This window comes from Microtus pennsylvanicus, chromosome 5, assembly GCF_037038515.1.
Source record: "Microtus pennsylvanicus isolate mMicPen1 chromosome 5, mMicPen1.hap1, whole genome shotgun sequence".
NCBI classification, from domain to species: domain Eukaryota; kingdom Metazoa; phylum Chordata; class Mammalia; order Rodentia; family Cricetidae; genus Microtus; species Microtus pennsylvanicus.
The window spans coordinates 119,804,138-119,830,529 of NC_134583.1; the positions used below are offsets into that span (position 1 = coordinate 119,804,138).

The 26,392-nt window shown below is 41.3% G+C and overlaps 1 protein-coding gene across 1 annotated transcript in view; it reads right to left on the bottom strand.

Moving 5' to 3' along the window:
• Window positions 1-21,858, bottom strand: part of Tm9sf3 (transmembrane 9 superfamily member 3) — a 52,450-nt gene extending 30,592 nt beyond the window's left edge. The window contains exons 1-4 of the mRNA XM_075974080.1: window positions 21,600-21,858; window positions 11,861-12,056; window positions 2,871-2,993; window positions 7-167 (exon numbers count right to left, since the gene is read on the bottom strand). Of these exons, the coding sequence (XP_075830195.1) occupies window positions 7-167; window positions 2,871-2,993; window positions 11,861-12,056; window positions 21,600-21,695 (576 nt within the window). The 5' untranslated portion in view covers window positions 21,696-21,858. The remainder of the gene's footprint in view (window positions 1-6; window positions 168-2,870; window positions 2,994-11,860; window positions 12,057-21,599) is intronic.
• Window positions 21,859-26,392: the final 4,534 nt, after the last annotated feature.

Sequence of the window (26,392 nt, forward strand, 5' to 3'; positions counted from 1 at the left end):
ACTTACTGAATAGGACATCTGTATTTTAGTATTTGGAACCAATTTGACCTTTCCTTCACTGGTTAGATTAACATCAACAATTCGATTTCCATTAAAGCCTATTTCAAGTTTTTTGTAGGTCCAAAGATAGTAATCTTCCCCATTTTCATCTGCTTCACCAACAATACCTACAAAAGAAAAAATACTTTATACAAGCTAATACCACTTAGTATTCAAAGCACCCAGACACTAAGAGTTCACTAAGTTTATGTAAAGAGACAATGCTGTCAACATCCTCATGTTAGCACAAAGCAAAAGTGCAAGCTAGACTTCTTAGCAAACACACATCATGGTCACGCCAGTACAAAATAATGAGAAATTTAGCATAAATGGTGACAGATAATGACACTCAGAACTCACTCTGTCACCGCTAGTATCTGCTGCTGCAGTTATCACCTTACCTGTGCACACTACCTAGTATTTCAGGTTTTCAGAAACATGCTATGTCACCCCCTGTCAGAGTAACTGCACACACACACACACACACACACACACACACACACACACACACACGCACGACAGGGGAGGAAAAGGATGAGAGAAAAGAGAGGGGAAAAGTGGGAATTCATTTGCCTATCTACTCTAAAAACTAGACTTGGGGGTAAAGACACAGCTTCTCTAAAAGGCTTTTGAAAGACTGAAACTTTTGTTCAAGTAACATCATATCAGAATCTTTTTTTTTCTTTACAAAGAAGAGGAATGCCCAGGTTCAGATATTACATATTATGCAAAAATATTTAAAGATGGCAGACCCTGAGATTCTAATTCTAAAAACAAATGTGTAAGGGGCTAGAGAGATTGCTCAGCTGGTAAAGTCCTTGCTACACAAGCATGAGAACCTGAGCTTGGTCTCTACATAAAGAAGCTGGGGATGGTGCTTAGTGGTACGCTTATTCCCAGGGCTGTAGACATGAAGACACAAAGGTTCTTGCCTAATCAGTGAGTACCAGGCCAAGTGAGAGACCCCACCTCAAAAACAAAGCAAAAAGAACGGTGGTCAGCACCTAAGGCATAGCACTCAAAGATGATCTCTGGCCTCTACATGCCCACAAGGCATGCACGTGCACGCGCACACTTCATACCACTGTTGCTAAAGGGGCTTAGAACAATAATCAGGAAAACAAACAACTGAAGATGCAGATTTTAAAAAAGAATATAATGAGCCAGAGAGATTGCTCAGTAGGGAAAGGCACTGACCACCAAACCTGATAGCCTGAGTTTAAACCCCAGGACCCTCATGGTGGAAGAAGAGAACAGGCTCCCACTGTGCTCTGACCTCCACACCCATGCTGTGGCACATGTGCACATCCCATTCCTCCAACACTAAATAAATGAATGTAAAGTGGGGGTGGGGGAGCAAGGCCTCTTTACGTAGTCCTGGCTGTCCTAAAATTCATTATGTACATCAGGCTAGTCTCAAACACAGAGATCTGTCTGCCTCTGCCTCTGGGATACATAAGTCACAATGCCTGCCATATGTGATCTTTAAAAGTTCATAATAATAGGAGAACTATGAAAGGAATCTGTTTTCACTACAAATGAAGAAAAGTCTTGTTTAATGGATTCTCCCCATTAAACTATATTCTAAACTATATTAAACTATATTAAATTATATTCTGAACTATAAGTTCAGAAATCTTTAGCAAATATTTAGCCTGTCTTCTACCACCCTAGAGCTGACCACAAAAATGCCTGTCCTATAACACTAATACGATCATTTATACAAAATGCTTATTTTATACACCTAATTAACACAGAGCAGAGTAATAATAATGTATACAAATATCTCTTGAGATTGGCTTTTCTTTTTATAAGACATGGTCTCACTATGTAATCTTAGGTAGCCTCAGACTTGCTATGAAGACCAGGATGGCTTTAAACTCAAAGAAATCTTCCTGCCTCTTCCTCCCAAGAGATTAATTTTCTCATAAATTTCTTTAATATATTAAATTCTGATCTAATGTGCTCAGTCAGTTTTGCTGCAGATAAACATAATGATCGGCTAACAATTTTAAGATTAAAAGATAATTCTTATACATAGAGCATATATCTAGAGACAGAAAAATTTGCAATCAAACATGTTGCCTATGGTAATTGCCTATGGTATTCCTTGGATCTCAAATAATTTAATTATTTAAGTTACTTTTGGACTATGCCTAAGTTTGTATTAATCATATTATATTTCTTCCCCAACAGTATGGATAAGCAAGAGCTAAACAAGAATAATTCTTCAATACTGAATGTTTTGGAAAATGACAAAGGAACCAGTAAAATAAAACACTCAAGAAATTATCATGCCCCTAAAAACATACTACAGTGGCACATAAAGAGATAATTTTTTTAATATTTATTTATTATGTATACAATATTCTGTCTGTGTGTATGCCTGAAGGCCAGAAGAGGGCATTACAGATGGTTGTGAGCCACCATGTGGTTGCTGGGAATTGAACTCAGGGCCTTTGGAAGAACAGGCAATGCTCTTAACCTCTGAGGCATTTCTCCAGCCCCCGAGAGGTAAATTTTTAAAATCCTACTCAGTCCCTCTAGATATATTTAAGAGAAAATAAGCTGTGAAGAAACTAGGGGGAAAGGAAATTTCCAATGTTCCAAGAACCTCTGAATTCCTACAGTCAGAAAAGTCTCACTGTACAGACCTTTTATCGTGAGAGTTTCCTATAAGGTCTGGCAGCATCAGAATGCCTCCAGTAGGAGGAATCATTAAAGACTATTCTGGGGCAAAGAGTAGCAGAACATTTCCACCATGATCTGGAAGACAGGCACCTCACCACACTGGTTATATGAAGTCTTAGTTTGCAACAGAGAGTACTTACCCCATATTGGTAAGTCATCTATGTACATCTGGTACCAATAGTGATTCTTGATAGCATACACAAATGCATCCCTCTTCTCTTTATCTAAGTCAATTTCACAGTAAGTACCTGGCATCACATCATCTGCAAAGTAAAACTACAAATTAACCTACTGGCTTGCCAATAGTTACAGGAAATACAGCACAAGAAGAAAAGTCAGCATTTGCTTAAGCTAATGTCTTTCCCCAATAGTCTGGTGAGAAGCATATAGGAGCTGAGAAAGTTTTTTTTTTTTATCTTCCGTTACCTTAAAATGAAAGATTTTGATCATCTTTATTTTCAAAGATTGCCTTACACAAAGGAAACCCTCATGCAAAGAAAATTATACAAGAATAATAACAAAGTCACTTTAAAATAAAGAAGCTGTTATAAAAACAAAGAACAAAAAAGCTTAAGACACATACAGAAATCTTACTGTGTGGGAAAGCTTAAGGATATGAGCCTAAACAGAGATAACAGTGTAGCTTAAGGTCACCCAGAAACACATTTATTTCAACAGCACAGAACCCCAAGTCATCAGTGGTCACAGAAGTCATGAGGACTCCTAATAACCTTTCACAATCATTAAGATCACAAGGCTAGCCTCTATCTGATAGGCATTTCTACTTATAAATCACTCAAAAATCCCCTAAAGATAAGACATTTCCATCCCTGATTGCTTGCAAAAATGGTATTTTCGCAATTGTGTTCAGATGGTCTTTAATTTCTAATGTTTCAAAAATGTGCTTGTTTAAAAAAATTAGATGTCAATCAAAAGGATTAAACTTTTGATATATTACTTAAGCAATTAGAACACTATAAATCAATCTTAACAAGAACCAAAAAAGAATAAATTTTCTTACACTATCATACTGGTAATTGAGAATCTGAAATACAAATTCCCCACAAAAACATGAAAATTCTTAAATTTAACGTTTCTTAAAGATTATAGATGAATGATGAATTTAATGGTTATCTGTATCATTATTTTCTTAAGAACTAGTGATCTAAATTACAATTTTATATTCCAGAGCATGTCTGAGAAAACAGCTTCCCCTCATTAAGAGATTATTAGCCTAGAGTGGTCCATCAAAATGACAAAGCACACCCTGTCCCAAGGAAGAGGACCGGGAAGACCCAGCTACTCTTCCCTTCCACGCAGAAGAAATTAATGTTGCCCAGGACTTGTACACACATTTTCTTTCTATCTCATTCCCTTTTAGGCAACAAGGAATTTAGGATTTTCATAATGGTAATATCTAATGCTGAACAATTAAGAGTTAGAAAATAAATTGCTCTAAAGAGTTTCTACAGCAAAATCTAGAACTGTCAGTAGGAGGTACCCCAAAGAGACCTCTATAGTGTGCAATAATGTACAAAGGGCAAGGGCAACAACAGCTCAGAAGGGACAGATGGGACTAAAGAGTCCAGATTTGGAGGGCAAAGAATTGCTGTAGTGGCTGTGAAAGACTCACAGTGATCCTGCAAAGCCATTGTATGCCCACTGTTACAAAAAGGGACTGTTTAAATGGTCTTATCAATGTGGTAGTTTTAAATAAAAAAATGCTGTGATATTCAGTATGCATTTGTTCACCTGCATAACGGATTCCCCACAGTTTAACTCTAACTGATATACCGTCCTCTTCCCCTTCACTCTACATGACTTAACTACCTACAGTCCCTGCAAACATGTACTCTCTGGCCTATGGAACCTGGGGCTCACACTAATGCTAGCAGGCAGGCCATTCTAAAACCTTTACATCCCACACTTTCTCCTCCACAGAGTAGTCCGATTTCTCACACCCAGACTGCCCCTTTGGCTGAGGTTCCTAGTTTTATCACCAATTTATTGTGGCACTGCAAAATGGACACCGGTGGGTCATTTTAATGAAACTCCTCTTTCGGACATGAAGGCAAATATAAACATCACAAATAACTCAGCAGCCTGATCGCCCGACCATAATAGCATTCTTCTCTCAGCAGGAACTACTTTGACGACAATGTGTACAAAGATGCCAAATCACCATCTACCTTCTGCATTAACTGAAAAACTAGCCTAAAAAGTCTCTCACCATGAATCACTGGTTGAAAATGACAACAGAGCACACCTCCCTTCAAATTCTAAAGAAAATGCAACTGAGATTTTAGCAATGTAAAAATCTTGAGGGGACAAAACAAAGACATAAGTTAGCAAATGTTGATACTTACTTTTCAAAGAGATCACCACACTAAGTAGATCCCAGAACCCAAGTGCCATTGTGTGCCCAATAAAAGTCCAGAAAACAACACTGCAAATACTGAGTTCTCTAAGAATGTACCATGCCACCACACTTAACCTTCTCTTCTGATGGCATTACTAAAATGGAAAAGTAGACTCTTACCTCAAATCCAATAGCAAAGTTATCATGAAATCACCATATATGTACAAAGAGACATGGGTAAAATCTTGAGTTCTGGTTTGAGTTCCACTACTCACTAGCTACCTGAACAGAAACAAATGGTTTAACCTCTATGACCCTCACAGTCCCTCAACTGAAACTGAAAACAACTGTGCTGGCTCCTTTGAAGGCTGGAGTGTGAACGTATTCACAGTATTCTTAAGTATTTTTCCCTCACACTCTTGAGAATATCATGAAAGTGTTGTTTCCCCTGCCACAAACCCACCCCCACCCTACCCTGCAAATGTAGATTCACACGAAATTCAGTGCACAATTTCAGAGTGCCTAGGGATGGATCCCCGAAGCCAGACGTCTGGTTAAACTCTACATTCACAGCCCAACACTGTCTGGAATGCAATTACATACTCAATAACTGCCACATATATTATTAAAAAAGCACGGACTGGAAATACTGGTGTGTGCACAGTTAACTTTAAAACTATATAAAAAGTACAGATTAATTGAGCAACCTGACTGGCAGCATAAACCATGCCATTTGTTAAATGGCTGCTTGGTAATAGGTATCAAGAAATGCCAACTGGGCTTAGTAGTATGACCCTGTAATCCTAGCAATTTGGAAGTTAACACAGAAAGACTGCAAATTTCAAGTCAGCCAGGGCTACAGAGTAAGCTCAAAGGCAGGCCATGTAATTTAGCAAGGCTGTGTCTCAAAATAAAAAGTTTTTAAAACAAGGGCTAAAATGTAGCTCAGTGCAAGAGTATTTGCTTAACATTCATGGTATCCTCTCCTCAGTTCAATCCCTGACACTAAATAAAAAAAGTGAAAGAAAGGGAGGGATCAGATCACCTTGTAACTAGAGTGGGGGAAACTGCATATCCTAATTACAGAGTAGTATGTAGCCACATTTGAAAAATAACAATGTAAGAATAAACTCACGAGATGTTATAAGAAAAAAGGGAGAATAAAAATAATTACATATAACTTATTGAGTTAAAAATACTCAAGATACTGACATGTAATAAGCACTATATAAGGACTGAGCATTAAAAAAAATAACATAGGCTCCCTCTTTCTTTCTCTCTCTCCCTCTTTCTCTCTCCCTCTTCCTTAATAAATACTTATGGCTAAAAAAAAAATAACATAGGTAACATGAATTCAATTTTCACTTTCTTGTGACAGGATCTCATCATAGACCCCAGGTTGCAGGGAACTCCCAATCCTTCCAATTCAGCCTCACAAGTGTTAGAATTACAGGACTGTACAAATACACTTCGTTTAATTTTATATATTTTTAAACAACTTAGATGAATAAAAATTTCCATTTTTATATTCTTCTGTAGACCCTAAATTTTATGTACTGAAACTGTATTACAATTAGCAGAAGGTACTAAGGAATCAAAGAACTGACAAAGTTTCAGATTCTCATTGTTGGTATGGTTAAAGCACTGATTGACTGAAACCAACAGAAGACAAACCTAGCAGCAAGTTCCCATACTTCCAGTTTTAGAGGCAAGTTTAAGCACAGGTGGTTTTCTTCTCCCTCCTAAAGCCCCACAAATGCCCATATGATAGAATGTGAGTCCATCAGAAGAGAAAGCAGAAACAGTGATGGTTGTCACTTTCTGTTGCTGTGACGAAACACCATGTCCACGGCAGCATGAAAGAAGGGTTCATTTGGGCTCACAGTTCCAGGAATAGAGTCCATCACAGCAGGGAAGCATGGCAGCAAGCAAGCATGGTGGCTGGACCAGAAGCTAAGGGCTCACAGACTGAACCACAAGCTCCAAAAAGAAAGAGCAAACTGAAATGGCTTTGAGACCTCAAAGCCCAAGTGACATACTTTCTCTAGGAAGGCCATAACCTCCTAAACTCATTCAAACAGCACCACCAACCAAGGAGCAAGTATTCAAACATCTGAACTATAGGGACCTTCTCATCTAAACCATTATAAATGAAAAGAAGAGTTTAATACATTTTTGGAAAAGGAAAAACAGAATATATCCAGTGACACATAACACAGGGGAAAATAGAATAACAGAGCTGCAAGGGGGGGGGGGGGTACCTGACGTCACAGAATGCCTAAGATAGCACAGACCTTGAAATGCAAACAACGTATGTTAGGGCTGAACGTATAAGAATAATTACAGGCAAATATTTATATGAAATGGACATGATGGTAGCTTACACCTTTGATCCTAGGACTTAAGAAGGCAAGAGACAGAAGGACCACAAGTTTGAGGCTAACCTGGAGTACTTAACAAAATCTTGTATTAAAAAAAAAAAAAGCAAACCAAGAGCTAGGGATGTCACTCAATTTGATTCCTAGAACTAAAAAGATGAAGAAGCAGAAAATGATGACAACAAACACAATAAAAAAAATGGCAAAGAAGACAAGAAATTAGAAAGACTGTGAGGCTGGATGCTCATGTTCTTTCCCTACCCATCACACAGCTAGATGAATACCCTCAACTTGTCCCCTGCTGCAGAGACAGGGACAGAACATCCTTCCTCTGGAGAGTTTCTAAAGGCTCCACACGCAGTAGCAGTGGAAACAGCAGAAGTTAGAGACTGAAAACAGGGTGAGGGATTGTCTTCAGTAAAAACCTTCCAACTGAAGAAGCAAACCTGCTACTCCAAGTTCCTTCCCCATCCTTTGGCAGTCAGGACTATTCCACCCAGGCAGATATTCGACTAGAAATGTTGCCTTTGGGAATGAGAGCAGCCAAGCTGGAGAATCACTTAACTTTAAGTACATAAGGCTTTAAACAGCACTGACATTTCTCCGTATCTGCAGAACTCTAAATTTACCAAATCACTCAAGGTAAAAAGAAGTACAAAATGTCATCTTATATTAGGTTAGGATATTTAAAGAGGAAATAATTTAAAAGAAAACTAATATAGCATGTGGAAAGGAAGAATCCCTAGAAGTCACTATTTTTCAACTATTTTTTTCTTTTTTTTTAATTGAGAAAAAAACAATTTCCGCCTCCTCCCAGCCTCCTACTCCTCCCCCCCACTCCTCTCCCCGTCCTCCCACTCCTCTCCCTCTCCCCCCACTCCTCTCCCCCTCCCTCTCAAGTCTGAAGAGTAGTCAGGGTTCCCTGCCCTGTGGAAAGTCCAAAGTCCTCCCCCCTCCATCCTGGTCTAGGAAGGTGAACATCCAAACTGGCTAGGCTCCCACGAAGCCAGAACATGAAGTAGGATCAAAACCCAGTGCCATTGTCCTTGGCTTCTCAGCAGCCCTCATTGTCCGCCATATTCAGAGAGTCCGGTTTTATCCCCTGCTTTTTCAGGAGATAGAGACAGAGACAGAAACCCACACTGGAGTACTGGACTGAGCTCCCAAAGTCCCAATGAGGAACAGAAGGAGGGAGAAGATGAGCAAGGAAGTCAGGACCAAGAGGGGTGCACCCATCCACGGAGACAGTGGGGCTGATCTATTGGGAGCTCACCAAGGCCAGCTGGACTGTGACTGAAAAAGCAGGGGATAAAACCGGACTATTTTTCAACTATTAATGTCCTTTATTATACCATTGAATTCTCAAATAATAGGAAAAAATGCTGGGCAGTAACCTGTCCTAGTTAAGAATACTATCCCAGTTGGGCATGATGGCTCACTCCTGTAACCTCAGCACTTGGGAGACTAAGGAAGAGGATCGTTAAGTTCAAAGCTAACCTCAGCAAAGGCCAGCAAGGGATATACAAATTAGCTCTAGGCTTAGGCTAGCCTGGGCCACATGGTAACACTTTTACACACAGAGACAGACAGACAGACAGACAGACAGACAGAGAGAGAGAGAGAGAGAGAGAGAGAGAGAGAGAGAGAGAGAAGAGAGAGGAGAACAAAACAAACATAAGAATTACAATCTCAGATCATCTAATAATCAAAAGGAACCAATTATCATAAAAGTAAGTATACACTGTCCCGGTGCTAGACAATTTATTAAGAACTTACTCAGTCTTAGCAGCTAAGGTGTGCAAGAATGCACTAGCCTAATAGAACTGCAGGAGAGTACAGTAGTTTGGGAATGTATAAAATTCTACAATCGGCAAACTAACTTTCATAATTGCTAATACATAAACAAGTAGAATTCAGATCCATACTATATTTATTAGTAAGCACAGCAATTACCATTTCTCAAACATAAACTATATACCAGTACTCTTAAAAGTACATTATTTCACTTAATCTAACAATAATTCTATCAGGTTATAATATTCCCCATGCTTCCCAGACAAGAACTGTAAAAGATCAAAGAGACTGAATTATCTGCCTACAACCACACAAGTAGGCACAGGCAGAGCTGAGCTGTACCATGTCTGACTCTGAAACACAAGTTCTTTCCACTCCATAACTGCAATGTTCTAAGAGATAGTACCCATAATTAGAAAGTAATAAAACCAGGCCTGGCGCACGGATGCCTAATATAGATCTGTCCTTGTACAGTTTATGCGTTTTCTCCAAATGGTCTCAATTAGCATTTTTGTCTAGCACTAGCATATTAAAAAAAAAAGAAAGCTGTGCATAAAATGTGAAGTGAGAGGCATCCTACACAACCCAGACTCCAGACTATGGTTAGTTCCTTAACATAATCTCTCTAGTGACCTTCAATGCTACAAAATGGTACCAATCCAATTATCTTGATAATATCTTCTAGGTTAAAAAAAACTGTTTCTGTATATATATGCTTACATGTATGCATGTGAGTTTCTGTTTATATGCATATGTATGTGGTACATATGTGTTATTTTTACAATTTTATTTCCTATGAATATGCCTTCAGAAGAATCATTAAAAGTCAAATGCTTGATATGAAAGACTAAAAACAAACAGTAGCTAGATATAATGTAATCCCAGCACTCAGGAGGTGGAAACTCAAGGCCAGCCTCAGCTCCATAGCAAGTTTGCAGCCAGTCTGAGTTTCATGACTCCCTATCTTAAAACACTCAAAATAAAAAACAACCAAACTGTTCACACTGAGACAGTACTGGTTCTGCTTTCTAGAGCACTATTAGTATGTGTGATACGTCATAAACAGACTGTCCACATCTGGGTCTCCAAAAGTGCACTCTACCTTTAAAAGTTAAATAACAATTGGGAACACTTTCAAAGAATGATCATCTCTATCCATGAACCAAAAAAAAAAAAAAGTACAGTAGCAGAAAAAAAAATCAATTCCTAGTAGCTGCTTCATCTGGACTACCCCAGTTAGTACCTGTTCTGGCAGTATTCAGCTGAAGGTATAGAGTTGGCTAGACCCCAAGAACTGCTACCTTTCAGGGAGTAATAACTGGTAGTTCTTTCATGCCTCAAGTGTTTAGCTTAATCTGAAAAGAAAATAAACCTCACTTTCAAGCCCATGAAAATAGCCTGTATTTATCTCCATCTCAGACTCAAGCAATTGGAAGGTTAAGAAGAAAGGAAGGTTAAGACTGCTAAAGAAATGTTTCTTCAGGCACAAAAAGCATAAGGTTTTCAAATCTGATGAAATCAGTGCACCCAAGCAGGACTTATGGGTTTACTCTCTCTAGCTGGCTCCTCTCTATTAAATGAGACATGTCTACCGAATATGGAGAAAGAGAGGCTGGGTGGATATAGTACTGAGGTTCTCAAAGATCACATGTTCCAGTTTAGTTTCTTCCAATTTGTGATTAAATATTTCAATTACCTTATTAAATTAAAACATATGCCTCGGGGTATGTTTCCAACACTCATAAAATTATAGGCCACGCCACTGTGGTTTAAATTTACAACTTAATTTTATAATTAAGTCCCAAGGGTAGGTATAAAATTTACACTCATTTTCAAAACAGTAACAGAAAAATCTGATAAATAAGAACATAATTTAACAAACCAAAGTAACATTATTTTCATACCTCATTTCAAAGCCATCTCCCAATGCACTAAAAATATCTGAAGTCAAAATTGGAGCAAACAATTTTACTACAATTGATACAGTAAAAGAAATGAGGCTGCAAACAAAGCTCCTGAGTACAAAGTCCACATTCTATTAAAAATCAAGACCCTTAATCAAAGATCCTGCAGAACTCCAACTTCTCAGAGATGCTTTAGCCACAACATCTGTGCAGAGAACTAATGCCTGTGCAAGAAATCAAGGCCTGTGAGGAAGCAACACCTGTGTAAGGAGTACTCTGACACACTCCACAGAGGAACACACTAAGAGTAAACAGTCTCACAGACAGCGCCAATAGACTTCCCCTCAAGTTTAACAGAGTCTGACTTAAATCTTAAATATGTGCTAAGAGAATAATTAATATAACAATAAGGAAAACATTCTGACAAGTTAAATCTGCGGTTTTACACAAACTCCTCAGAACCACATATCCCTTTGGAGATCCCACAACTCCAAAAATTACTTTCTTAGGAATTTTGTGAAGGCCTTCCTTGGCCATACATGTATATAACTCAGGGGTTTGCTGGAAAAGTACGTTTCAGAAAAATAGAGAAACATTCTAGGAACAATTTACTTCACTAAACATCCTATAATATACAACCCATAAAATAAAATTTCTGGCCCCAATGTCATCAAGGACTATTAATGTTGACTTACCTTTAAATTTAATATCCAGGCCACTAAATTCTAATTCAACTCCTTGAAGTGCTTCTCCCAAAGTTTCATGGTAATGACTGATACTTTTTTTTGACCCTACACAGAATGGAAGTGAAAAGTATTTATAGGTTTCTTGGCGATTGTGGTAGGGCCCAACAGTATTCATCCATAAAACAACTTCTTCTTTATCTTGATACTGTAAGAAGAAAAACAAGACATGTACTTTTAAAATGTCTAATTCAATTAAGTGCATTGTCTACATTCAAGATACTAAAACGACGAAACAGTAGAAACTTAATCTGAGTACCAATGCCCACACTTTCAAAATCAAGTTTCATGACTCTTAAAATTGTATCCTAATTGTGGTCTCAGGATCCATTTTCTCCAAACTTTGTTTTACAAAAGAAAATATTTTTTAAAAGTCCAACAGCTTGTAACAGTAGGTTTATAACTATTAAGCAATGGTAAGCTCCAAAACAACATAATTTGACAGGGTAGCCTGCACAAGGAAGGAAGAAACAAAACCAACAGTTTATCAAGAACCTCATGATTCCCACACACACACATACACACACAAACTAACGTCAGCACAAACAAATACAACCTTCCCTCTCTTAGTCTTTCTCGCAGATACTGATCAAAGACCTAGACAAGAGACAAATAGAAAGAGCAACACTGAAACCAACACAAGAACATGCAAAGCCAATCCCACCTGTCAAGAAAGACCTTGCATGTATTTCAATAATTATACCTCTAACCATCAGTGAATATTACACATAGCCACATACAGGCCTGGGACAGCCAACTTTATCTTTTTATGGCCCAGCAGTTGGATATGCCAAAGATTTCTTAAAAGCTCTAAAATTTAAAATTCATTGCAATATTAACTATACACTCTCAGATTTCTTTTTAAAAAATATTTATTTTTAAATTGTGTGCATGTGTTTGTGTGTATGTGTTCCTGTGTGTGCACCCTTGGAGGCAAGAGGCATCAGATCTACCCAGAACTGGAGGTACAAGAAGTTGTGATGTGCCTTATACGGGTGCTAGGAACTGAAGTCTGGCCCTCTACAAGATTAGCAAGTGCTCAGACACTCTCAGGTTAACTAACAGTATAAAAGTTAACCCAATGGAATAGTATTTATGAAGTACCTAAAATGTGCCAACAACCGTGTTGGCCACTGAGGATTCTGTTTTCAACAGAATATGTCCCCCACGCTACTAATCTCTTAAAGGGAACGAATCATGTAACAGGAAGATACACAACTAGCAACGACAGGAATTTCTATTTCTAGTTCTCCCACTGAAAACTCAACAGTAAACACATTCAATAAAAATCTATTATTTTTTTTTCTTTTTTGAGACAGGGTCTCTCTGTGTAGCCCTGGCGTCCTGGAACTAGCTCTGTAGACCTGGCTGGCCTGAAACTCACAGAGATCCACCTGCCTCTGCCTTCTGAGTGCTGGGATTAGAGGTGTGTGCCACCACCACCCAAAATCTACCATGTTTACAAACAAATTCACCCTACTCAAATCTACCAGTTTCAACTCTGTTTTCCTAATGATACAATTCTCTAGCCATAGAGATTCAAACCCAAGGTTCTTTGTCTTCCAGAAAACCCCTAACCACTAATCGACTCTTACTCCAAAAGCCTGCTTCTTCCTTTATGCTCATACCACTACCACCCTAATGACACTAAATGCCTCACTGTTCATGCAAGACATCATTCAAATCATCAAAGAAACAAGAATCAGGTAGCACACGGCAAGTCCTAAGTTAGATATTAAGATACAGGAACAATAAAAAGATCCTTCATCATCCAGGCATGATGACACATTAATTCCAGCATTGGGAGGCAGAGACAGGAGACTCTCAGTTTCAGACCAACCTGGTCTATGTAGTGCATTCCAGACCATACAGAGCTACACAGCCATATCCTGTCTCAAAAATAAAGAATATTCTTCCCTCCAAGTTCCCAATCCACACAAAACTATACAAATAAATGACTAACAATGGAGGAAAAGGTTCTGATTACAGAGAACTATTGTAGCAACAATAAAGGAACAATTAATACCACTTTAGCAGAGAAAGGTCAGGGTGAAAAGGAATACAGAAAACCATAAGCTGCTTCAGGTAAGTTTAGAAAACTGCTACAGCTAATCTCCACTTGTGATGTAAAGAATCCAGGGTCTGAGTCCTGACGTCTCCATAGACCCCATCCATAACTACTCCTTTTATTTGGGGGCAGGACTGACCAATCTGTATGTACGTCATTTGTTCTCCCAAAATGCACAACCACGGAGCACTAATCAAAATACTCCTTTCTACTTGCACATCCTCAGAATTCTCCAAACAGATCAAACAACCACTTCTCTCTGATCACAGTTCCAAGAATCAAAACCAATTCACCAAGGCAAAGTGCTACAATGTACAAAAGTATTTAATACCACTGGTAAACACTGAAGAAAAGGTGAATGTTGAGTTCACTGGCAATTTAGTCAGTCTGAAGCATGCACTAACTATAACAGTATTCATTCAGAGATAAAAGAAGAGTGAGCAACACTTGCAAATGGAACATTATACAGAAGTGCCCACTAAAGAGAACCTGGCCCTGGATTCTGCTAAGTCTGTAGAAGTACTATATGCAACTTTAGAAAGTACCTTTGAGATAAACCTCAATATACATATTCTTTAGAAATAAAAAAATCTGAACATAATTATTTCTTTAAAGTAAGACAGTCATTTACTTTATATACACTGAAACAGTTTAAGGGTTACAATGTAGATTAAACCCACATTCTGAAATGAAGTTATCATTCTGAACATCTGTGAAGCCTTGACAGGCTGCTAAAGTTGTGCTGCGTGAGTCAAGAACTAGAACAAAAACCATGCACATTCTCGGGTCTAAGATGCTCTTTAGGAAGAGGCCTAAGGTAGCAGTCAGAAACACAAAGTTGCAGGTGAACTGCAAGAACTGTAACAAGTGTCTCACTGCAGTCTAAGCCTCTGGGAACAGGGCTCAGGGAGTAATCAGAAACACTGGAGTTGCAGGTGAGCGCTAAGGCACAAACAATGCTTCACTTCTTTTCCAGGGCTCCTTTTATGCAGTCAAATACAATGAATGGAAAATGTTTATTATTTCATTCCAGATTTTATTGACCCTGAAAGTAAGAGGTCCCAAGACAAGGTTAAGAACTCATTTTCACTGAGCATAGTGGCACATACTAAGCACACGCTCTGGAAGTTGTGTCAGGAAGGTTATGAGTTTGAAGCTAGTCTAAGCTACATAGTGAGACTCTCTCTTAGTAAAACTGGAGTTTCATCTTCAGAGAAAAAAACATGTTTAAAGATACCTTGAAGCTCAAAGAACCGAAAGGATTTAAAGAGCCTTATTAGGAGAGTTCTCCCCTCAAGCTGCAGACAAATTCTCTAAGCTTCCCAAGTCTGTAAGAAGGCTTTTCTTTCATTAATCTACCTGTTCGAAACCTATGGTAAAGGCTGGTCTAGTTCCTTCCCAAAACATGCCAAGAAGTCTAAGCACACACTTAAAATACTTTGCTTAGAAAAACTACACTGGGCAACGGCACTGAGAAACAGGATATTAAAATGTACCTGAAAAATGTACCTGGGGGAAGGACTGTCAAGGAAGCATAGCAGAAGTTGCTAGCACAGCAGTAATTCCTTCCATCTCAAGCCTCTGGAGGAAGTGACCACAAGAGAGGAGAATCCAGCTTCTTCAGTCTTCACCTGGTCACTCCAGCCTTGAGAAGACTCTCACTGAAGCACTACTGTCCGCACTGCCCAAGGACACAGTCCTCCTTTCCTTTTGTTCCTGACCTTTTTCCTCCCTCTCCCTGCAAACCACCATGCCCAGCTTTTCTCCAGCTAGTCAAATTCTACTTGCCCTTCAGAAGCACTGAAGGCTTCTTTCTCAATTCCTCGGATAAGACCTTAACCAGCCATCCCTAGCATGGTATGGGCTAATCAGCTTCTGTAACAGCACCACACTAGCTGCCGTTTTCTAATGCATGCAGGAGCTAGGCACAGTTCTAAATAAAGTCTTTATGTAAACATGGAATCTTCTCAAAACTCTGTGAGATGGGCCATATTACTTCGCCTATTTTACACATTCAAAACAAAAACAAGAGAGACTTTACACAATTTGTCCAAGCCAGGAGTGGTAAGACACACCAGTAAATCACATCCTTTGGAAGGCTGAGGTAGAAAAGAGGTAAATTTGATGTCACATCAGGCTCCAAAGCAAATTCTAGGTCAGCCTTGGCTACCTAGCAAGGCTTTGTCTCATAAAGTTGTTCAAGCTTATATAATTATTAGTACCAAGTTTACAACTCAGGACTATACTTTTGCTGACTTCTAGGCAGCTTTATTAACCAAAAAGAAATAAATAAAAGAAAGTATAACTGTACAGAGCAACAACAGTGTACAGCATTCAATGCCAAACTTTTCATTTGAGACGTCAATCTACCCCAAAGGAAAAAACTTCAGATACTACTTACACTCTATTCTCCAAAGTCAAAACCATCTTCTCAAGCACTCATAGTGTTGGGTCCTGATTATTCTGCTTATGTTTGAGATGCGAACCCCAAAACTTTCTTCCCTGACAGATGTCATCAATCCCCCCCAGGAGGAACACTGATAAAGTGTTGCCCCCTTTTTATAAAACATGAATAAAGAAGTCGGAAATTATGCTGCCCACTAAGGATCAAGAGCTCAGAATAAGGCAAACGCTGCCTTTCATTTTACAGGAAAGAAACATGTTGACTTTAAAATGTTTTTACCAAAAAAAAAAAAGCAAAATCCATCTCTGCTAGTACTTCAGAATTTAGTTTCAAACGCTTTTCAGTTATTTAAAACCACACATAAGGATGCTAATGCAAATAAATTGGAAATGCAATTTTGAATCATAGGTTGAGATAACCACTTTTTCTTAAAAGAGCTTTGCACCTAAACATTCAGTCTATCATTAAGTATGGCCCCAAGCAGGACCAAGTGCAGCATGTCCTACAAACCAAATCTGCATCAGCACACTCACAAACTCTGAGGGTAAATCTTCAAACACTGTCCTAATGTTCCTTCTGACAGAGACTAAGACAAAGGCTGATTTGCCAAGCATACAAATCCTACTTCGGCGGGCCAGAGAGCTGATCCAGTGGTTAGGAGTACTTGCTGCTCTTGAAGAGGCTTCAGGTTCAGTTCTCAGCACTCATAAGGCAGCTCACAACCAGCTCTAGTTCCTGTTCTAGAGGCTCTGATGCCCTCTTCTGGCCTCCATGGGCACTGCATGCACATGGTACCTTTTGTTTACGTACAAGCCAAACACCCATACACAGAAAACACAAATTAAGTCTTCCTTAAAACCTTTCCCCTATCATTCAGTGGTACAATATAAAATGTTTCAGCAGAGCCATCTAGGCACAGGCAGGGTCCTCCCCTTATCAGAAGGACTGAAACTACAACTACCAAGGACTACAAAGAAATGGGGTTCCAGGAGGGACCTAAAGATGCAGGACGACGACCACGAGCTAACAGGAGGAATGGTCTGGTTTTGTTCACTGTGCTTTAAGCGAGCTTCATGCTTCCAGCAGTGTATCTTTGTCCCTAGCAGGTACTTAATTATTCAAGTCATTCAGTGGACACTCGCTAAGTATTCCTAGGACTGAGCACAGTCACAGTGTGTATGTAGATGTGAAGGACACAATGACAAAACACAACATTGTGATCACATTGAGAAACAGAACTCATAAAAATGCCCAAGTGCTTTTCACCCACTGAGCCATCTTCCTTACCCCATTCACTTACTTTAAAAGCCTTTAAAGGGGGCGGTGGGGTCTCACTACGTAGCCCTGGCTAGTCTGAAAATCACAAGTGATCCAACTGCCTGTTTCCCAGTGCTAGGATTAAAGGTGTGTCCAACCACATATGGCTTTAAGAGACTTTTGATGAGCCCTCAGTCATGTAATAAGAGGCTGTCTTTAGTGAGTGAAAGCATTCTTTAGTTTTAATTTCAAGCAGTATGTCCTATAATCTACAAGTCCAACTTTTAAAAACTAAAAGTAGCACATTCTCCAGAAGTCAACAGCACATTTCCTTTCCATTATTTTTCTAGGAATGTCAGAACATCTTTGGATACATCATCACACAAAGACTACTGGGGGTGGGAATGTGGCTCAGTGGGCAGAGGTACTTGCTGCTAAGCCTGATAACCTGAATGTCAGTTCCAAGTCTACATGGTAGAAATAAAGAACCATTTCCCACAAGTTGTCTGCTGGTCTCTCTATGCCCACTGTGGCACATACACTCACCCATCCAAACCACAGGAAAAAAAAATGTAAAATCATTAAAAACAAAAGAATACTACATGGATCAAATGGCAAACTAAATCCTACTTAAGTAGCAGATACAGAAAAAGGAGAGAAAAGGGGAACTTTGGGGGAGAGCAATAAGTAGTCATTCCTTCTTAGAACCAGCTATTAATTTGGGGGACCCATCACAAAAATTAAACTATCTAGCTAGGAATAATGATGCACACTAGTAGCCTCAGCTATTCAGAGAGCCAAGGCAGGAGAATCACTTGAAATCATGAACAGCTTGGCCAATACTGACACCCCATCCCCATAAAAGCAACAACAAAGAACAGTTAACAAAGAAGAGTTAAGAGAGCTAGTTAACTCTTCTATGGCTTGGTTCCCAGCACCACACTGGGTGTGGCCCACCACCACCTGAAACTCTAATTCCAAAGGATCCAACACCCTCCCATGGCCTCCAAGGGCAAACACACACATGTAAGCACACTCTGATACATGCGCATGCACAAATAACAAATTTTTACAAATAAAAATAATCAAAAAGCATTAACAAAGAAAGAGTGCTGTGCAGTGGTTGCACGCACCTTTAATTCCAGCACTTGGGAGGCAGAGGCAAGTGGCTCTCTCTGAGTTCAAGGCCAGCCTGGTCTACAGAGTGAGTTCCAGGACAGGCTCCAAAGCTACAGAAAAACCCTGTCTCAAAGAAAGAAAGAAGGGAGGGAAGAAGGGAGGGAGAAGACCCTTTGTTTAAAAGTAATTTCAAGATACTTGTAAGTGGGCAATGAAACAAGGAAGTACAGTCCTGCGTGACTGTTCACACCACCCACTGTGCCCAGGAGCTAGCCCTATCCCTTCTTAATGCTAGTACAAACATTTCTAACAACACAGTGTGGACCTAGGCTCGTCCTCACCTTGGACCTTTCTTCATGCACCTAAATGTTCTATTCCATGTCTTACAGTACTGTTTAAAAGAGCATGAGCTACAGAGCACATTACCTGAGTAGACTAAAGACATTAACGTGGCCTAGAAAGGTGGCTCAGTTGGTAAAGTTCTCTCTCACCCACAGGAGAAAACAGAGGAGGTAGTACACACCTGTAATCCCAGCACTTGGGAGGGAGAAAGGAGGGTTCCTGGGGCTTATTGGCTAGTCAGTCTAGCCTACTGAGTGAGCTTCAGGACCAGTGAGATAACCTCTCAAAAACAAAGGTGGAAAGCAACTGAGGACACACTTAACACTAACCTCTGACCTCCACATATGCACACTCACACACATACACACACCATACATATATACAAAAACACAGACAATTTGTTTTTTTCAAAAGACTTATTTACTCGTAGAACGTGTGAAATCATATTCTGCCTCTCTCCCTACGGGGTGGAACCTCCTACACATGACCACCTCTCTAGACCTGTTTCCTTATCTGTTAGAAGGGTGCATCATATGCCTCCCATGGTTATTTATTTGGGGGTTCTGTTATTTCCAACTGGGGCTTTGCATATATTAGGAAAGCACACCACAAGCTACTTCTCCAGCCTTCACAGGGTTATCAATACACACTTACTGTGAGTCAATATATAGTGATCACTTACAACAGGACCAAGCACATGCTATTCCAAGTTGTATTAGCATTACATCTGTGATGTCTTAATAGAACGTGCTCTAAGGGGCAAGTTTTAGCTTCTCAAAGCTGTTGTTTAATAATTTAATCCCAGAAGTGTTTTTTAAACACCCACTCAGCATTCTTCCCCTGACAATTAGCAGTTCAGAGCACTTGTTGCTCTTGCAGAGTTCCCAAGTTTGGTTCTCAGCATTCAAAGTGGGTGGCTTATAACCAACCACCAGGAACTCGAGTTCCTGGGGATGTGGCACCCTCTTCTAGACTCTATACGTAATGAGCACACATTCATGCCGGCAACACAGTCACTGAAAACAAAAATCAACTTTAAAATGTTTTTCATGGACATTGCCACTTACATATTAAATTTGCAAATTATGCTACTTTTTGTACACTTACAATTTATTAAATTATAAACTAGGACTTCCCTCTTCATAGCAATATAAAATACAAGACTTAAAAAGTAGAATATAAATTTGTATGTCTATTTAGTGGAACTGTAACTTATTAAAATTCAGGATTTTACATAGGAACTGAAGTACTAAAAAATTATCAAATACTACCTAAAATACTGAAAAAAATGATACTTGCCGGGTATTTAAAAGAAATCAAATTACTCCAATATGTACATGGTCTCATAATACTGTACAAAAATATTACCTTTCATAAAATCTAAGACAAGTTAACTGATAGAAAGGGTAGTTTCCACTTAACTGCTTAAAATCTGAACAAAATTATCTTAAAGAATCACGAGTGTTGCAGAAAAACATGCTACCAGTTCAGTGTTTCTCTGAAGAAAAACTTACACATACACGCCACTAGGTTCTGGCTAAAAGAAGTCAGCTAATCCAGGCCGTAGAGCAGTGAGAATGTCCTCACTTCGTCACCGAGCAGTAACAGCCGGACATTCTCCATATCTTTCAAATTTAGTAAATACACAACTTCTCAGGCAAAAATCCTATCAATAAAAATAATCATTCGCCAAGCAACCTTCTAGGTTTATCAGACTTTTTTTGCTTCCCGGAGTCTACCATGGGGGGGGGGGGGGGGCCGCAGCGTTACAGCTCTAGGTGAAAGTCACTCAAAGAGTCATTAAATCCAAGCTTTGATGTGAAAATACAATTAAATAAACCGCCAATCAACTTCAGACCAAATGCAAAAGTGAGTGGGGGGTGTGGCCTGAGGGCTGGGTGACTCAAGGGCCCCCAGGGTCAGAGCTGCCCCAGTTAGAGAGACCGACCACCCGGATGTCCTCTGGGGACTCGCCGAGCGCGGACAAAGTTACAGGAAAGGCCTGAGGACCTAGTGCGTGCAGAGTGAAGACGTGTCCAGGCGTAAACCGTTCACGCCTCCGGTTCACTAAAGCTGTCCCCCCCCCACCCCAGGATTTGAATCCGGTTCGGACAGGAGAGAGAAGGATGGGAAAAGGCCGGAGCGGGCCATGAAGCGATGGGTATTTCCTGGTTGGCAAGCGCCTGGTGATCACGGTGCATCCATCTTCCGCCGTGCTGTGTCCCACAGCATCCAGTTTCCCCGGGTCCAGAGCCCGCGACTGGACGACCCCCGAGCCCCAGCCCCGAGAGGCGGAGCCGAGGAGCAAGGCCCAGGCCGCCGGGGGTGCTCGAAAATGCCTCCTCCTCCCAGCTCCCGCGGATCCGGCCCCGCCATGCCCGACCGGAAGGAGCACTCGGCCGGCTGCAGGGCTGCACCGGGCCTCCAGGCCGCGCCGGGCCTGGCGAGGCTGCAAGCGGGGGAGCGGATCGGGGGCGGCCGCGCAGCTCGCTTCGCCTCACCGTGTGTTCGTGCTCGTCAGACCGAGCCCGGGGCAGCAGCAGCAGCAACAACGCGGCGGCCGCCGCCACGCCAGGAACGCCCGGCAGCGGCCTCATCCTCCGCGCTCCCACAGGCCGGGCGCCGGCCCACCGACTCCTCCGCCGCCGCCGCCGCCGATTCACATCCACCGGGCGCGGACAGACGCACGGGGCCCGGGCCCAGCCGCTGCCTCCGCCGCCGTCACCGCCCGCTCCGTGCCGCCCCCGCCCCCCGGCCTCCGAGCCTCTTCCTCTGACTCAGCCACGTCATCCGGCCACCCCGGCACACGCCGGAAGTCCTCCCGACGCGGGGCCACAACCGCCGCCGGCGCGCGCAGGCCGTGGGCCCGAAGGGTTCCGGGGCCGGTATGCGGCCGCTCGCCCAAGACTCCGCCTGAGCCCTCGCGCTTCCGAGCCGAAGCTGCGTGAGGCCAATGGGCTGACCTAACCCTGGCTCCGGCGCCTAGCTCAACGCGAACACTCCTTTCGGTCTATCCCAGAGAATGAGCTCCCCAAGCTTCTTTATGGAAGATGATCATTAAACTTGTACAGGGTGGGTTGGGTGTTTTAACATCACCGAGTACTGATTGGACTTCTGTTCAATCAAGAGATGTGGGCTAAGCTGACGTTCTTGTTCATTTGTTTGCCTACGTGTTGTTTTTCCTCCCATCATCCTCAGTCACAAATGTGTTCTGCTCCTCAGAGCTCCAATCACTAGTTCTTATTTTCTCTACCTAAACCGGTAATAAGGAGCTAGTATTTCACTCATGTAACCTCAGCATTCAGGAAGCTGGACTGATTGTTGCATATTCAATGCTTGCTTGGGTTACAGTGTGAGGCAAAACAAAACAAGGAAAGAACAAAAACCAAAAAATGAAATAAAGCAGGTCATGGTGATGCAGGCCTGTAATCTCTGCACTTGAGGGGCAGAGGCAGAACTGCTGAAAGATTGGACCCAACTTTGTCTACAGACCCAGTACCAGACCAGCCAGTCTACATAGCAAGTCCCCATTTCAAACCAAAACATAAGGACTCAGAAATATGTGTCACATGAATAGACCAGCCCTCTAAATGTGGGACTTTGGGGGAGGATTGTCTCATCCATCAGAATTCGGTAGAGTCTAGCATTTGGTCTTGTAATATCTCAACAGCCAATATTCCATACCACTGCACTGTGCAGAAGTTTGAATAAGAGCTCACTACAATCTTCCTTCCCTACTCATTCCCCAAAGGTGACAATCAGATTACATCACTTTGTCCAAAACACACCTTGAGTCGTGAATAAGTAAGTCATGGAATCATCACTAAGGATTTCATCTGCCAGGCACTGATACTCACGCAGACCCTATGCGACAGGTACCTTTAGTGTGTGAACGTTACAGAAAAGTAACTGAAGCGCAGATTGGGTGACTTACTGAAAGACCAGACTCTGTTTGCTCTGTTAGTTTTTTTTTTGTTTCATTTTTTTTTTACTGCTAACATAACTATACAGCCCTTTAAAAGGTGGATCAGATGTGTGCTCATTGAAATGAAATTATATCCAAGAAGTACTTAGAAGGTGAAATAGTTTGCTTCCATTTTAAATGTTAACATGCTAGTTTACCTGTAGAAAATAATCTTTTGTTTGTTTGTTTTTGTTTTTTGAGATAAGGTTTCTCTGTGTGTAGCCCTGGCTATTCTCAAACTCACAGGTAGCCTCCTGCCTCTGCCTCCAAAGTGCTGGGATTAAAGGCATTTGCCACCACTGCCCGGCCATATTTTATTTTTTGAGGCAACATCTCTCACTGAACCTCAAGCTCAAGTATTCTGCTAGACTGCCAGGCCAGCAAGTTCCGGGAACCTTTCTTCTCCATTTCCCAGATCTAACTTTCTATGTGGGTTCTTGGGATCTGAACCCAAATCCTCATACAAGCAGTTTACCAACTGAGTCATATCTCCAGCCCTGGGTGTTTTCTAGAATAAGTGTGCACTACATACGTAATGAGGGCTGAGAGTGATGCCCTTGCTAAAGGGTACAGTCCAGCTTCTTTAGTCTGTGACTGTCTTAGTCACAGTTCTATTGCTATGAAGAGAGATACCACGACCAAAGCAACCTTTGTGAAAGAGAGCATTTAGCTGGGGGCTGAGGGCTTGCTTACAGTCTCAGAGGGTCAGTCCATTATCAGCATGGCAGAGAGCATGGCACTGAAACAGTAACCGAGAGCTGCATCCTGGTCTCCAGGCAGGGAGACTGAGACTGGCTCTGGCCTGGACTTTTGAAGTCTCAAAGCCCTACCCCCAGAGACACACTTCCTCCAGCAAGGCCACACCTCCGAATCCTTGTAATCCATTCAGAGGGTTCCTTTCCTCAGTGACCAAGCATTCAAATGCCTGAGCCTAAAGGGGCCGTTCTTATACAACGTTATGATGACTATGCACCTGAGCAATCAGACCCATCTGAACTGTGCAAGTTAGCTTTTTGTCAACGTGACACAGACTAGAAACTCTTGAAAAGAGGAACCCGCAATAAGGAATTGCCTCCATCATAGTGGCCTGCGGACATGTCTGTGGGGCATTTTTTTTCTGATTTCTGATTGATGTGGGAGGACCCAGTCCATAGTAAAAGTGCTACCCCTAGGCAGGTGGTCCTGGGTTGTATAACAAGCAGGCTGAACAAGTCATGGGGAGCAAGCTAGCGCTTGCCTCGAAGGTTCCTGCTTGAACTCTTACTTTGACTCCCACCAGGAAAACTTGGAAATGTAAGCCAAATAAACCCTTTAATAATGAGACTTGGAAATGTAAGCCAAATAAACCCTTTCCTCCCCAAGCTAGTCGTGATGTTTAACACAGCAGCAGAAAGCAAACTAAAACATTTAGCAGTCACTAAGACCTGTGTTTTGCCTTCACTTAAATACACATCATGTTCCTTACACCTCTGTGACCTATGCAGTGCTGGGAATGGACCAGAGCCATCTATGTGCTAGGCAAGCATCTTGCCCCACTGCTACTTCACCAATGCTAAGCCTTTGCTCATGGTATTTTCTTTTTTTAATATTTATTTATTTAGGATACAGTATTCTGTTTTGCATATATGTCTGCAGGCTATAAGAGGACACCAGACCTCATTACAGATGGTTTTGAGCCACCATGTGGTTGCTGGGAATCAAACTCGGGTCCTTTAGAAGAGCATGCAATGCTCTTAACCGCTGAGCCATCTCTCCAGCCCTTAGCATTTTCTTTATCTAGAATGTCCTGTCTTTAATTCTGTTCTTCCAAGACCGGCTCAATGAAAACTTGCATCATACTCTTGGGCAGTTGAGCATCCCTTCTTTGGGATTCCCATAGCATTTGGTGGGTTATATCATACTTTCTACCTAATCCCGCTTCCTCTTCTGTATTGCAGTCTGACCTTCTTTAATGGCAGGAGCTACCGTTTGATGATCATTTGTCTGAGCTGCCAAGACAGTGCTTGCCACGTAGATATTCAACAACTATTTGCAAAATGAAAACATTACCAAGTGAAAAGGAAAATCACACGGCAGTGTTTAAAGAATGCTTTCCAGCTAGTCTAAAAGACATCACAAGGCAGGGCATGATTAATTGCTTATGAATCTTACATCAGTAATTGCTACTGAAATCAGAGGAGGCATCTTATTCATCTTTGTATATATTCCGAAGCACCTAGCACAGAGACTGGCTCATAGTGGAGGCTCAGCAAAGGCTCCATGAATGGATAATCACTGGCTTTGAATGGAGTGATGATGGGCAATTGAAGAGCAAGCAGCATGAGCACCACATTGAGATGGATGCGTAGTTTCTTAAACATCCATCATCACCAGCCTTTTAGCCTCCCCAGATTTGGGGCATGAGCATTTGCTGGGTTTTGTGGGGGGAGCACTAAGTTGGCAAATGGTTGGAGGTGGAAAGAACACAGAAAAAAAATATGAAGTAATCATTTGGGAAGGGTAAATTTAAAATTAGGAACCCTTACAATAGGCAGGGCATATTTTTTAAAAAAAAATACACAGTACAAGAAGGGCACATGCTTTTAATCCCTGTACTCGGGAGGCAGAGGCAGGTGGATCTCCATGAATTTGAAGCCAGCCTAATCTACAAGTCAAGTTCCAGTCAGGCTATTACACAAAGAAACCCTATCTGGAAAACCAGAACAAAGGAGGGAATCAACTCCCACAAATTGTCCTCTGACCTCCAAAACTGTGCTGTGGTACAGACCAACACCCCCCACCCAAAGCCCTCACAAATGAAAAAAAAAAACAAACTTTAGTTTGGAGACTGAAGAGCAATTCAGGCATTAGTTTCCTTGTGTTGCTCATAGAATTTGAGTTTTGTTGTTGGTTTTTGTTTGGTTTGAGTTCAAGATAAGAGTCTCAATGCGGTGCATACTAGCCTTGAGCTCACTATGTAGCCCAGGCTGGCCTCAAACTCAATCCTTCTGTCTCTGCTTCTGGGATACTGAGATTGTAGAGACTCAGTATCACATTCTGCCTTCACTCAGTTGTTGTTGTTTAATTAATTAATGTATTAAAAATGATAAAGGGTAAGAAACAGTGGCTGTCACATAACATAAATAAAGCTCCTGGGAGGGTTGCTCAGTTGTAGACAAGCACAAGGGAAGAAGGCCCTGGGTTCGATCCCATCTCCTTACCTTCTTCCCCCTCCCCCTCACACACACACAAAGATCCTGGCTCCGTAAGTGGTGGTGACTTCTTTAGGCTGCCTCCATGCTTCTTCAGAAGGGGTCCTACCTTGGCCTTGGTCTTTCAGACTTGAGGTGA